Source organism: Zootermopsis nevadensis, unplaced genomic scaffold, assembly GCF_977971745.1.
Source record: "Zootermopsis nevadensis isolate Lab colony 2312 unplaced genomic scaffold, Znev_1.0 Znev_ptg000029l, whole genome shotgun sequence".
In the NCBI taxonomy this organism is placed as follows: Eukaryota; Metazoa; Arthropoda; class Insecta; order Blattodea; family Termopsidae; genus Zootermopsis; species Zootermopsis nevadensis.
The window spans coordinates 4,525,355-4,539,119 of record NW_028259161.1 but is presented as its reverse complement, the minus strand read 5'-3'; the positions used below and the strand labels follow the sequence as shown (position 1 = coordinate 4,539,119).

The 13,765-nt window shown below is 38.7% G+C and overlaps 1 protein-coding gene across 8 annotated transcripts in view; it reads right to left on the bottom strand.

Annotated features, from left to right (window-relative positions):
• Positions 1 to 13,765, bottom strand: part of LOC110835800 (protein prickle) — a 386,112-nt gene that overhangs the window by 41,241 nt on the left and 331,106 nt on the right. For all 8 annotated transcript variants that reach the window (XM_087358035.1, XM_087358033.1, XM_087358036.1 and 5 more), the window contains one exon: positions 11,766 to 12,066. In XM_087358035.1, the coding sequence (XP_087214161.1) occupies positions 11,766 to 12,066 (301 nt within the window). The remainder of the gene's footprint in view (positions 1 to 11,765; positions 12,067 to 13,765) is intronic.

Genomic DNA, 13,765 nt, shown 5'->3' with positions numbered 1-13,765 from the left:
ACATCATGAAGGGTCGATATGATGGATCAGGGACATGCACATCAGGCTGCAAAGGTTTTGTTAACTTGGTGGACGGATGAGGTGTCACGTTCACTGGATGAATGACATAGAGAGTGTTTGCACCTTAAAGTGTGTGACTGTCTAGTCTAAAGATAAAAAGAAAGGGTCAAAGAAATGAATACATTAAAGATAATCAGACTTAAGTTACGTTGTGTTGCGAAAAGAAATTAAGAACGAACAATTTTTATCGTAACTGTCGCTGTTGCTGTTACAGTATTATACAGGTATTTATTATGAAGTTACAGATAAATTAAGTCTACATGATTTAAACAAAGCAAGAAGTTCATCTACGTAATATTTTAAGAACCCAGAGTCTTCCTCAAAGAAAATACGTTTACCCGTTACAAAGAGTGCAGCAGTGAGGGGAAATAATTTTCAAGACAGAATGACTTGGATACGAACACTATATTTGTTACTTAATTTAATGAGTTATTATTAATAATTTATACCAGTGGTTCATTTTTGATAGTCATGGTTGTACCATGCGGTAGGTATCCATGGCAACGCATGCTGGACGCGAGGAGGGGCACTAATTAATTCAAAACAATCAATCTAAATCTGAAAAGTCACGTTGAGTGCCGAGATGTGGCGCCAAAGAACACAAAGCGATGCTGTTACTGTGATGTGATATTCAAGATCGGAGATGGACGTTCATGTCTGTGAGAGCCATATCGAATATCGGCCAGCCTTAGTCCATTCCTCATTGACTGACCGACCGTTGAAATATACGGACAGAAAACTGACTAAGAAATGAAAATTACTGACCGACCATCAGCATGACTGCCCACAGAAAGTGGCGGTCGAGTGATTACAAATCCTGCTTCGTATGCGGGAAGTGTCGGGTTCAAATCTCGGCCTGGAGACCAGCTAGTCTGATGGAGAGTTTCCTCAGTCCCTCCAGCGGAATTTCGGGATGTTAAATCAAATTAAGCCACGACTGTCTACTTCTACAGCTTTTTCAATGCATTAATCATCCTATCATCCGACGACTTACACTGTGTGAGCTTCTGAAGATGTGTCTGATATTGAAATGAAAACCATTCGTACGCTCAATGCGTTATTTGTGTGTTATCGTTATCTAACAACACCCACGATGTTGATACCCTTTAATTCCACCTTGAAGACGGAGGCAGATCCAGCTTCCGAAACGTCGTAAACATATTATATATCCAAACAGCGGACATCAAAAGAAAATCCTCCCATACCGATACTGCATCACTGTCAAAGACGTTCGGAACAACAAACTAAAACAGGTGGCAATAGGCTGTTCTCCCATGCCAGAAGGACTTAATAATACATATTCATAAGAAGACCAACTTTAGGCGCGTAAGCAACATATCTATCGAAGAATGTTTCTTATATAGACCTAATGCTGCCGCAGTATACTAGCAATTATTTCTGGTTTCCCAAGGTTCCCAAGGCATGTCTGTTAAGTATCAGCTTTTTCTTTTCACGGACAAACGCTAGACAACATGTGAGTCAAGAGACCATTAGCATACAGGAAATCTATTTACATATAACAATAACTAACTATACTAAAAATCAGTCAAGCTGGCGGATCACGGTTGCACTCACAGTCATGTGATGGGAGCTAAAGTTACCAGCTTCTTTCTGGTTCAAAAAAGCTAAAACTCGCCTAAATAATATTTACCAATTCAGTCCGCACCGCAAAGAAAACACTACATTTCACTATTACAAAGACCAATTTGTTAATGCTGTTTAATTAAACAATAGTTGTTTACAGCGAGATTCACGAAAACACCTAAAGAAAAAATGCAGACTTACTGACAGTTGAAGCAAGTGGTACATATATTTAGAACTACTCTTTAAAGGACTAAAACCCAGGACAAAGGCCGAGTGGAATGAGTCTCATAACATCGTAAATATTGTCTTTCTCTGCACGACAAACTGACATGCAGTCTCGCTAGATTCCAACTTTAATTAACTGAATAACCAGATGAAATGCTTGTTAAGACTGTATAAGTTCACTCACTGATCGTATGTATAACGAAAGTTTATTACAACCCCTTGTAATGTGGCAAAATCTACTTCAGAAGGTAATGCATTTCCATTAACACTTTCTAGATATAGACAGATATCTGCAATTATGTAATTTTAAAGTACCATCAACCCGAAGTGGCCATGCCAGCGGTATATAATATAAATATGCATAAGACATAGGAAATTCTTTGAAGGTTCATAAAATTACAGATTGTATCAACGGGAAAGCCTACTGGATGAAGTTATTCGGATGCCAAGGGCAGAGATATCTTACAATGCCACATATGAAATGAAAGCAGCAGTTATCTTTAAAACTTCTAATCCTACATTATCAGAGTACGCCTAGGAGAAATGAAGTAACAGGAAAGTGGAGAAAAGACGTTCTGAGGAGTTTCGTTATTTTTGGCCTTCACCTGAAACAGCTGAAGAGGTTAAACGAAGATCAATGAGAAACGGGATTGTAACTCGCATTACAAAGATAAAAATATTGGTAAGAAAACCTGATAATTTTGGAGATAATTTTAAAATGAATCTTAAAGGAATGTTGTGTTGCGTGGACTAAATCCAACTAGCCCAGAACAAAGTCCAAGGCAGTACAACACTTTGAGGTCCCACCTTGTAAATGAACGTAGTAAAAAAGCCTAGTTTTAAAAACTACGCATAAAAATTGATCCCTAAATTGTATAATTATTAGGCTGATTTATATTTATTGCAAATCTCGTCGTATAGATTTAAGCATCTTAAGGAAAATACTTGTCCTGTATTGTTGCTAGATTTCTGCTTTACTTTTTACAGGAATGACATCAACGCATACGTATGCAACCGGAAACAAAAATTATACTGTCAATAGTCCTTAAAGGTCAAATAATTAAGCCAATATGCCATACGTCAGATGCATTTGATAATGCCACGTTGCGTATTTATTTGTACCTTGGTACACAGTGTGCCTCACAAGTGTTGCAGATGAGAGGTGAACTCAAGAGGCATACAGCAACTGTAGTGTACTTGGAAGCTTCAACAGCGGTTCGTAAGAGCAACGCCACCATTACGGGGGTCTTGACAAATGACAGGAATGAAGAAGTTTGTCTTCTGCGTTGTTGCACCGTGTAGTATGGTGGAAGTTTACTGACGTTTCAGAGTTTCTGCCTCCGACATTACTTCTAAAACGTCGGCAAACTTCTACCAGACGCAATGACCCAGAAGACATTCATGACACCGTCGCGAGAACCCGATATCTCACAACTGACGGGAACTTATCTTATATGCACACTTGTTCCATACAAGCGGATTTTATAAACGGAATTCACTTAACAGTGCTTACGTTTTTCGACATGCTCGAGAAACACGTGTCTCGGAAGAAGACGGTTAACTAATTCTATAATTCGGTCAATGTGAGTAAAGTCAAGTTCAGAGACGGGTACAGAAATGGAACTAGACCTGATATGTCTGGAGCACGCAACATCGTGATAACAGGGATGTTGGTGATTTTCGTAGAAACCTCCCGGTGATGACCGATGCTGGCATGTTTAGACACGGGCAGGCGGGATCTGTGCAGACTGACAGACTAAGAGACGGACTGCAAATGTATCAGACACGACCATGCCTTAAATGGTAACTTCAAATATATCAGTTTCAAAATGTTTTGTTATATATTCCAGATGCAATCTGCAAACCATACATCATGCATGAGACACTATTTGTTAAACAAATTAACCGTCCTTATACAAACATGATGATCTACAAGTCGAAGACCTCATCCAGATTAACCTTAGGTGTGCCAATATTTTATACGAGTAAATATGAAGGTAATATTTAAGATAACATTCATACTGAAAAACAGAAAAGCAATTATGCAAATCTTTGTTAACATTCAGTTCAGAAACATTGACCTTTTTAACATACTACATACGAAATAAGTACAACTAAATTTTACTTCTCTACTGACTTACTTTGAAATATGAATCACTCTCTGAATAAATACCAGAAAGGCAAAATAATCTAAAATAAACTGCTACACAAGATATTTGGGTTTCAGGGAGCATAAATGAACTGTGGATGTAAATTTACCTGTGTGCCTACAAAACATGTCATGAAGGAGCGCAGGGGTAAGGAGGTAAAGCTCCACGCATTCTATTCACCAATTCTCGGCGAGGATGAAAGTCAGCTTTATGCTCAGGAGCCGATTTACCCTAAGAAAGTAGGATCTGTGCCAAAGGTATAGGAGGTTAGATGGATCCTACATCCGGTCTTTATATGGTGGTGATGAGAAAGACTCCTTCCCCTGTTGGGAACCGAACCCCGACCATTCAGCCCCAGAGCAAGACCACTTTATGACCAAACTATCTTGGGAAAGTAGGAAAGAAAATATAAAAAGAAAAACTTCGTAATTTATATTCTTACTTGCCGTTAAGATAATGGAACGAGGAAGTTAAGACGCACAGTAGGAGTAAGAAACGACCGATAAGGCTTCTTTATCACCTGTCCACAGAATGCGGTGCCCTGTTCTTCCAACCATCGTTTTACTGTTGTTTCCACGTCGTACTGAGTTTTATAACTTATAACAACCTGAATACATCAATAAAATTGTTACTCCAAGAGATCAGGACACTAGCTTCTGAGGACACAAAACAACCTATTTACCAGGCGATGCGTATCTCACTCTCCATTGGAACCACGTAGAGAAATGATTTACGACATGTTCAGTAGCGCTATATTATCCCAACCGAAGATTCAGTGAATAATTTGAAGACATGCCTATGCCTTGTAAACCTACTTTCCGGCCGTCCCTCGTAATTTTAAAGCCCAGAATTCCAATTTTTATTTCAAAAAACTGTGAAGTGTAATCAGCCATCAGAATTTCACTCAATGATGTATAGCCTCTTGAGGTTGCAAAGACTCACCAAGCCTTAGTAATATCGGAAAATACAATTCAAAATAATGGAGAAGTTTCATACGAAGAAAGGGAAGAGTGAAAATGACAAGATATGAATAAGAGCACATCCTAAATGGATTACGCTTGATCCTGGAGCGAAGCAAAAAAAAATGGAAACAGGTTTTATAGCTCAGCTACCGTCGAACAACGCTCGTAGAGACCTAACATCGTATTAAAAATCGTACGGTGAAACTAATTTAAAGCCCCACTAAATATAATTTGAGTGCTATAACTAATTGAGCATCTACCGGACAGAGAAAGTGTGAGAAATTTCTTGGTCGGGAATACACAAAAATAAATCCTGGAACAAATTTAAAAGTCGAGACATAAAATACTATAGTATACAGGATTAGTTCATTTTGTCCGTCGCCATAACGACAAATAATGGAACTCTGTGTCCGGGTCAGCGGTCGAACCACCGTTCCACGCCAAGGAATCTTCCTCTTTTTATTTATGTTGAATAATCACGCTTAATAGCTGTCAAGGTTGAATTCAACGGTTCGGAAAGCCTATTCATAGAAGGCTGTTGACCAGGGATAATGCGAGCTTTTTTCTCATGTAATCTTTCAAATTACCTAGAGATGAAAATTTAAAATTATATTCTTCAAGATTCGTGGTCCTTTATCTCGCTCTTGTGCATTGTTCTTTTCATCTTCTCATGCCCTATGCTAAGTTATATAACTAAACTTCAGCGCCTATCTCTTGGTTTCCTACTTTAGGGGATGATAAGAAACTGAGGGTGTCCATCCTGTCAAATGGTAAAAGTCGTAGAAGCCTCAGTAGCAGTAGCAGTAGCAAGTAACGTTATGTGACATCATGAATAAACAATTCGAACTCTTCAATATTTAGCTTCACGCCCAGGCAGTATTTACTGCCGGACAGAGAGACCATGTTAGGTATTTTACAGGATGTTAGATGCACCGCACAGCGCTTCTGGAAATCGTGGAGAAGAAAGCGATTCGTAACCTTCCATAAAGAAATAAACCTTGGCCGTTCATTCCGAGTCCAATTAATTTACGAACTAAGCTATATCAAGCCTTACCGACAAATCATTGTAAGTCTAATACTGTAATAGCACATTCACGTTCTGATTAATCAACACTTGTTCGAGATAATGAAACAAGTGACTAATTCCATCAATGGCACATAGATTAAAATGTCTGTCTGGAGCAATATAAGTGTTGTCTAAATTATACACAAAACTTTAAATCTGTTTTTAATTTTCTGCTTGTCATTTTTGTTTAGGTGATTAACAACAAACTACTATGCCACGAACTAGTCTGTTTACTACGTGGATGACAGAATTTCTCCTCCGTTAGATAGTTCCACAGATAATGTTAAGGTGTCATGTTAGAAGAAGCCATCTATAGACAGATGAGCCAATTACAAAACGTAATAAAAGCATCGAAATGAAGGACAACTTCAGCTTCCAGCTGCAACAAACCCGTAATCAGTGGGGTCGCTGTGGAGCCAAGGAGTGGCGACTGAAGAGAATTAGTGGCTCCTTGTCTGAAATACAAAAATGTGGCTCTGTGAAGACAGTGTGAGCTACACTTCTCCAAAACTCTTGCGTGTGTAAGCAGTGACTTCTTTTGTGAATTATTTCCGCTAGTGTTCTAAATAAATCTGTTAATGCTGTTTAGGGAAATAACCACTGTTTATTCTGATAATCGTGCAACGTATAAATAAACTGTGCCACTGTGCTTTAATGGGTCAAAGGAAGACAAAATTGCGCCCAAACAAGACGTTCGCACGGTCGACATGTTATTAATCATTAGTGTGAATTATTAAGTATAAAAGTTGGGCGGCCTTCAATGGTACTGGCGTTTAGGCATGATGATACCCCGTCACTCTCTTTCCTTAAAAATTAAGGAAAACAGATTAAAAATGATAACGAAAGCATCAAGTAAGTGACCGATACTTAGGTCTGAACGAATCATCTGTAAAATTCTTACTCACTTTATCCCTTATATCAAAGCATCTTTCCAAGCACTTCGATTTCAGAAACTTGTAATTTATGAAACGAACTTAACTACCGCGGAGACGTGAAGATAAACACATTTTCCAAATGCATCCTTTCTGTGATCTGTCATATCTACTGGCAATGCTATTAGACTGCTGCAAACACAATCGCACTGCAGCTATTACACTACATGAAGTCTGCTTTTGCCCTTTTCGATAAATATTCAAAGTACAGTACGTAAACACGTAGGCATATAATAGAACGGATCTAAATTGTAAATCACGTGTCAATTTTTTTGTTTAATGAGATGTATTTGAATAAATCTGCAAATTACATTTGGCGTTCACATAGAATAGAGACTATACATAGCCGATATGAACCAAAATTAAACTCGATGTTAACCTTAAACGCTGAGGTAGTTTCCGCAAAACCCCCCCCCAATACAGACAAAATTCTGTCAGTAGTTTCAGAGGTGAAACATGCAGACGAACGAACAGACATGGCTTCAGTGTTATTCGTTGATTTCATACGCTTTAAGCATAATAACTCGGTACGAGACGCGCAGATGCAAACATTAGTTGCGTGGTTCGAGCTGTAATGAACTCGAGTGACGATCACAAAATTAATCAACTGCAGAATGGAACTCGTGGACCAGTTGAACGTGACTGACGTGCTGTAGGTATGCAGAAGGATCAAAGCGGAAAATTAGCCTCTCGTCGATCAAACAGACGGACTATCTTCATCAGAAACAACCGGTAGTTTCGTCACAGACCGCACAAAGCGGCGAGTTCATTAGCATTTTGATAAGTAAAAGTTGATGCGGAGGTTTGTATGCAAAGCTGAACTCCAGTTTTATTAGACATAGTACTGACGAACTACGCCCCGTCTCTTCGCACATATGCGTTTCTCTGTCTAATTTGCAACGTGTCCACAGAATTATTTCCCTTCCGCTGTTTATAGTAATGGATATCACCAAATTTCGCAGTTGTCCTCAACTCAAAAATAACTTCTTCTTCAATGATTAATGATTATTTCTTGGGCTATAGATAAAAAATATTAAAGTGCGTATGTTATATGGACAGCTTCAAACGATACGATGAATGCGAATGATGGCTATGGGATGAAAAGATATTAGTTTATTTTAATTGTTTTTAGGGAGTGAGGGAAAACCATGAAATCTTCATTAAAACACATACAGACCTACAGTTGAAATAATTATTATCTTCTCGCAACAATAGGTATTAAAAATATTAAATACTTCTAGTGACGTAATATCCATCTAAGTGATGTATTTTGCTTTGTACGTAATTATAGGAAGAATCCTCACTTTTTCAGATGCTAAATTAGGACAAAAATTCCCCTGACCTATTCGGTTAATTGCTGTATAATCGTTAACTTAATTAAAAGTTTAAAAAAACATTAATTCTTATTAAACTGTATATAACCTTTACAAACATTACACGAATCATCGATATCAACAATTCGAGGAAGATTCTACGCAAAAATGATAAAACGGAAACAAAAGAATGCTGACTTGCGTGCCATTTATTCGGACACACTTTTCATTACTTCATAATCCCGCTTGCAAAAACTGCATCAGAATCAAAGAGAATGAACAGTTACTGAGTTTGCGTGAAGGAAGACAATTCATGTGAAATCAGAGGAGGCTAAATGTTGGTCGGGCGCTTCTGGGAAATTAGCAGACGTATGAAGAAATGTTCCTAAGGCATTATAGAATAATCAGTCTCGAAGCTACACTTGATTTATGCTAATTTAATGCTAATGTAAGTCTTTAATTATACAGAATGTTAACTAATGCCTTGTATGACGAAGCTACCCGAATTAATCTGATCTACAAGCCAATAATTACAAGCGTGACTCCATAACAAATGTGCGCTCATTCTACACGATGAAAATTATCATTCATAGCAACTCACAGTATTAAATTACAGTACAATATATAAATGCCGAATGGTTAGGTGAAATATAAGTTCATCTAATCGAAACTATGCGTGCATTAAACGTATTAATATGATATCGACTAATCCGTCTCGAACCACCTTAATCCGACAATATCGGCCTCAACACGAAGAAGTATTTGTGTGAAGTTGATCATGTCCGTCACTCCAAGTGAATCGCATGCTTATGAGACTAATTAGTCTTATGTTACTAGACCGAGCAAATTCTTGAAGCAAAAAACTTCACAGGTAATTTACATATGTTATATAAAACAATACACACGGGATAAATTTCAATGTAGGTTTTATTATAAGGATGTTTTAATTTTTCTTTAATTAAGATTAAATAAATGAGGAATTACGTATAATTCATTAAATATCTTGGAAAGAAGGAATATATGAGAACAAGAAGTAGAAAGGAGGATATTAAAATACCGTAATTAAGTGGTCTTGTGAGGAGGTGACCAGGGTACGTGGCAAAAATATTCCTCATGTATTGTCGGTATTAAATCTTTGATTTCTATTGCCATAGTTATTTAGTAAATTTATATTACTCTGTACTGACATGTTTCGTCGTATGTAAAATAGACTTTCTTTTTTCCTCTCTTTCGTTACAAAGTACTCTGTAAATTATTCGGCAGGTTTTTATATTTCGGTTAAGTACAAATTTATTTGTGATTTCGTGTTAATTTAATGTCTGCTCAGCTTCAGAGATACCTTATTCAGCATTGCATTATGTATATCGGAGTAACGATCGTGTTCGCCCTTCAAGGCTTCAACCAACATTCTTCAACACTGTGGAAACTGCAAACTCTGTACTCTCAGAAAGTAGCTACTGCTCAAGGATTGGCAGCTTCTCAAACCTGAGAACACGAAGCATTTATTGCGGACCTGTAAGTAGTACTTATCTTCTGAGACAACAGCGTAATAAACTTTCAGTGTGCAGACTGCGAGGCAGTACGTAACTACCTATAACTATTACTAATATAGCTTGTAACTCTCTCATTTAACATCAAATTTCTTTAACGAGCATCCTAGCCACAAAGCTCGAGAGTACACCAACGTTTAATGCAAACGTAACGAGATCGTCCTTTCAGCTAGAGAGATTTGTTGCGGATTTTAAGTTTGTTGTAGAATTCAAAGAATAATTCTGCACACAGTGCATGTAGTTAGTATCTCCATTTCGAACTTTTCGGTTTGTGGTACAGTTTAATTCATTTTTGTTCGTACAGTGAGGCGAGACTAAATTTTTGCGGATTTCAGTTTTGTGGTAAAATTTAATACACTACATGATTGTGTATACAGGTCTGTTTGTCCTTCTACCTGTCCGCATGTTACAACTGTAGACTCGCTGTGCTAGTTTTAGTGAAATTTTAAATGGGGAAGATTACTAAAATCTGTCAGCACAGTCCAAGTTTGGTTTCCTATCACGTGGGATTCCACTTTACAACGTCATCACCTAGACAGACAGGCGCCATACAACCGGCTGATGGACAGCTTCTTTACCTAATTCTGACGCCACTAGCAAATTTCAAAGGCCTGTTTTCTGCGAAAGCACCATCTCACAAATTTCTTTAAATTTGTGACAGAATTTCTAAAACTCTTGCGTAGGCTATATCACTACAGCGTACTTAGCAAATCCCTCTTTCGTGGGGGTTGCACGTTAGCTAAGATTTAATATAGGGCCGTGATTGCAGTGCATATGGCAAGTATTATTTTTGCGGTTAGTGATATAATTTATTTATTTACTTATAGTTTATGCAAAGACGCTATCAGTATCCAGACTACAGGTGCTCTAAAAAGACGTACACACAAACGTTACATAAGTCAGCAATGCGTATGCATCTTTTTGGGACACCTGTACATGGCGTAGGATGAGAGGATGACAGTGAGTAATGAAGTGGAAAGGATGTGGAAGGAAGCGGCCGTAATTGTTACAGTGGGAACATTTTTAATCCCTCTTATTCATTCACCGCCATGCTTCTTAGACAAATCTGCAGGTGTAGAAGGGATTCAACAGCCTCCAGCTGGAACACTGCAAGATGCACAGATCATCTCTCGCTCGGTTCCCAAGGACCGATGTCGTTACTGCATAAGCCACTTACTGCAAAGAGCGCTTTCTACAACACAAGGCTTTGTATGTAGGCTACTTCTTTCATAATTTGCAAAAGATATTTATTCACGGGCAAACGATATAATTAATTCGTGTCTTTCAACATCTTAACAAGATTTGTTTATTTTAAACAACACCTTCTGATATCTTGTACTGCGAATGGCTTAGCTCAAGACATGAGACATACACGAAGCCGATACCAGTAGCAGTTCGATTTAAATCGTACTCCGCAGTAGATACTAAATGTGTCTCTGAGTTTTCTGCTGCGAGAGAAAACGTTTATCAAACGCTGGTCCTTATTCCAAGGACTTCTCCTGTCGCATAGATGAGAATCCCCCACAGTACAAGGGTCTAATGACAAAACAGGGCTATAAGACTATAAAAGAACGAGATGGGAGAGGTGTACTCTTTGGAGTACACAACATTCAAAACGTTTTCTTCACTCCACATCACGTAGATAGCTGTTTAATTTTCATCCGACAACACTGTTGAGCAACAATCCCTTCCAATAATATCCTTACGCAACTGCTGTTCACAGGTAATTGTAGCTAATCAATGTTCTAACAATGACATCGGGAACAACAATAATCCTGACCAAGTGGTTCACCTACGTCATAGAAAATCTTATGATCTCACATTAAGCAGCCAGTAAAATTATCCAACAGAAACAAGAAGCAAACAGCTCGACATTTTTTCGCACAGTCCGCGCCATTTTAATATTATAATTCGGAGCCCTACCTGGTCCGGTCGCAGGCCGGGTGGCACCCACGTGTACTCCTCCAAGGCACATCCCGAGTCATCGTCTGACTGAGAGTGTCGGTGAGGATCCGTCGACTGCCCGTACTGGACTCCCTTGCCGAGAAGTTTGTCTGTCGGGTCTAAGAGGCCGAGAGCGATTCCCGGTGCACTGCCTCCCCCGCCGCCAGATGACGGGGGCAGAGACGGGGGCGGCCCAGCGCCCTGACCCAGAGGGTTACCTGTGGCCGCCATTCCGCCACTGTGATCCTCACGAGGACACTTGCAGTTCCGACAGACTTTCCTGCAACGGGGAAACAGATTCTTAGTTACAAGTGCCAATATTAATTGTACGTGGCAAGAGAAGTGCGGTTCAGCTTGTACACGGTCACTACGTCACAAATGACAGGAGGCTCGGAGGTAGAGCTCCACACATTCTAAGACTCGATGCTAGATGTAGGTGGGTGGCATTGCAAAAAACAGCACAAGAAATTTACTGAAAAGTATTTTTTTTTCCTGGTCTTGTACAAACCATAATATATTTCCGTGCTTATATGTCCAAAGAGATATGTAGCCCGCAGCCACCAAGAACAGACAAGGAATTTTAATAGGAATGAATTTCGAATTCGTTGTAATACAAAACTTACGATAAGACGAGACATTTAAAAGCAATTAATGCCCTAACCAAACAGGTTACAGATCATGACACGTTTTGCTTCCACGTTAAGGTCAACGGTTTGAAACTTGCTCAAGATTAATTTTGTTCTTATCAGAGCAGGGTCCAGTGGCACGATACTAATACCATGGCGATGAACTCCATGTTTCACAGAGGAGGGGAACTACGATCGGAAGAATAGCTACTAACCGCCCAGGAAGAAGCCACTCGATGACTTTTATTTATTTCTTAGTTAGTAAATTTATTTTAAACATGTGCCACACAACACAGAAACTGGCCTTTCGAGTGGAGGTCCCTGGTATCAAACAGAACAGTGTTCGAGTCAATATATTAGAGACGTACGAGGAACAGCAAATTAATTCCTGTTAGCTTACTTCGGAAAATTTCATCAGCATTCTGACCTCGGGCCACGCGTTACACACCAATGGCTGAAACAAAACAAGCGCGATAGTAGGAAGTTCTAGTGTTTGCAGACTTACTGTCCATGTTCCTGAATATTCATGAACTTTGTCCGCCATTGCGTAGAGCAATATTCTGTGGCAAAGGTGATGTGAATTTCATACTGCAGATCTTTTGTTTCTAAGACTTTGCATATTCGACTGCGAAAATGCAAATATGAAAAAATATATACTTAATTTGAAACCGCGGTGAAAAGACTTACAAAAAGGCGAGCTCAGTAAAGCTAAAGACAAACAGCCAAAAACAGCAAGCTGTAATTACTTTGACAAATAAACCAAAAGTATAACTAAATAAATATGAAGACAGCCATGGGTTATTGTGTAGTTCCTCATCGTCCTAATGATGAAGGCAGTACGCATGAACCCACCTTTTAGAATATTAGAAGTTGATACTTTAACCTAAAGCCTTCCTATTGCTACGTGGATAATCAAAAAAGTTATGAAATATGTGAACACCGTAACAATTCTGGCGCGTTCGGCAGAATTTTACCTTTCGCATTTAACGAGGTAACCAAAGCAATCATGTTAACCAAGGTAGTAACTTGGTGCTCAGTAACATATGCAGGTCACACAAAGTACCTTTTGTTGCTGTCAGATTTTAATCAAATACGTAACCTATCGCTAAATATTAGTAAAATTACCTCCAAAATCGCATTTCATGAAAAATCTAGTTGTTTCTTGCGTACAGGCAGGCAGACGGACGGACGAATGAACGGAGTATTTTAATACGCGCTGTGCAGGGATGCAAATTGGTCTAAAATGAGATATGACGCACGAACATTTTCTTAAGTGCTAGTCATTTTGAATCTTTACAGAACACTTGAAAACATTTCACATTCTTTATAAACAGATTGGGCAGGGACATATTC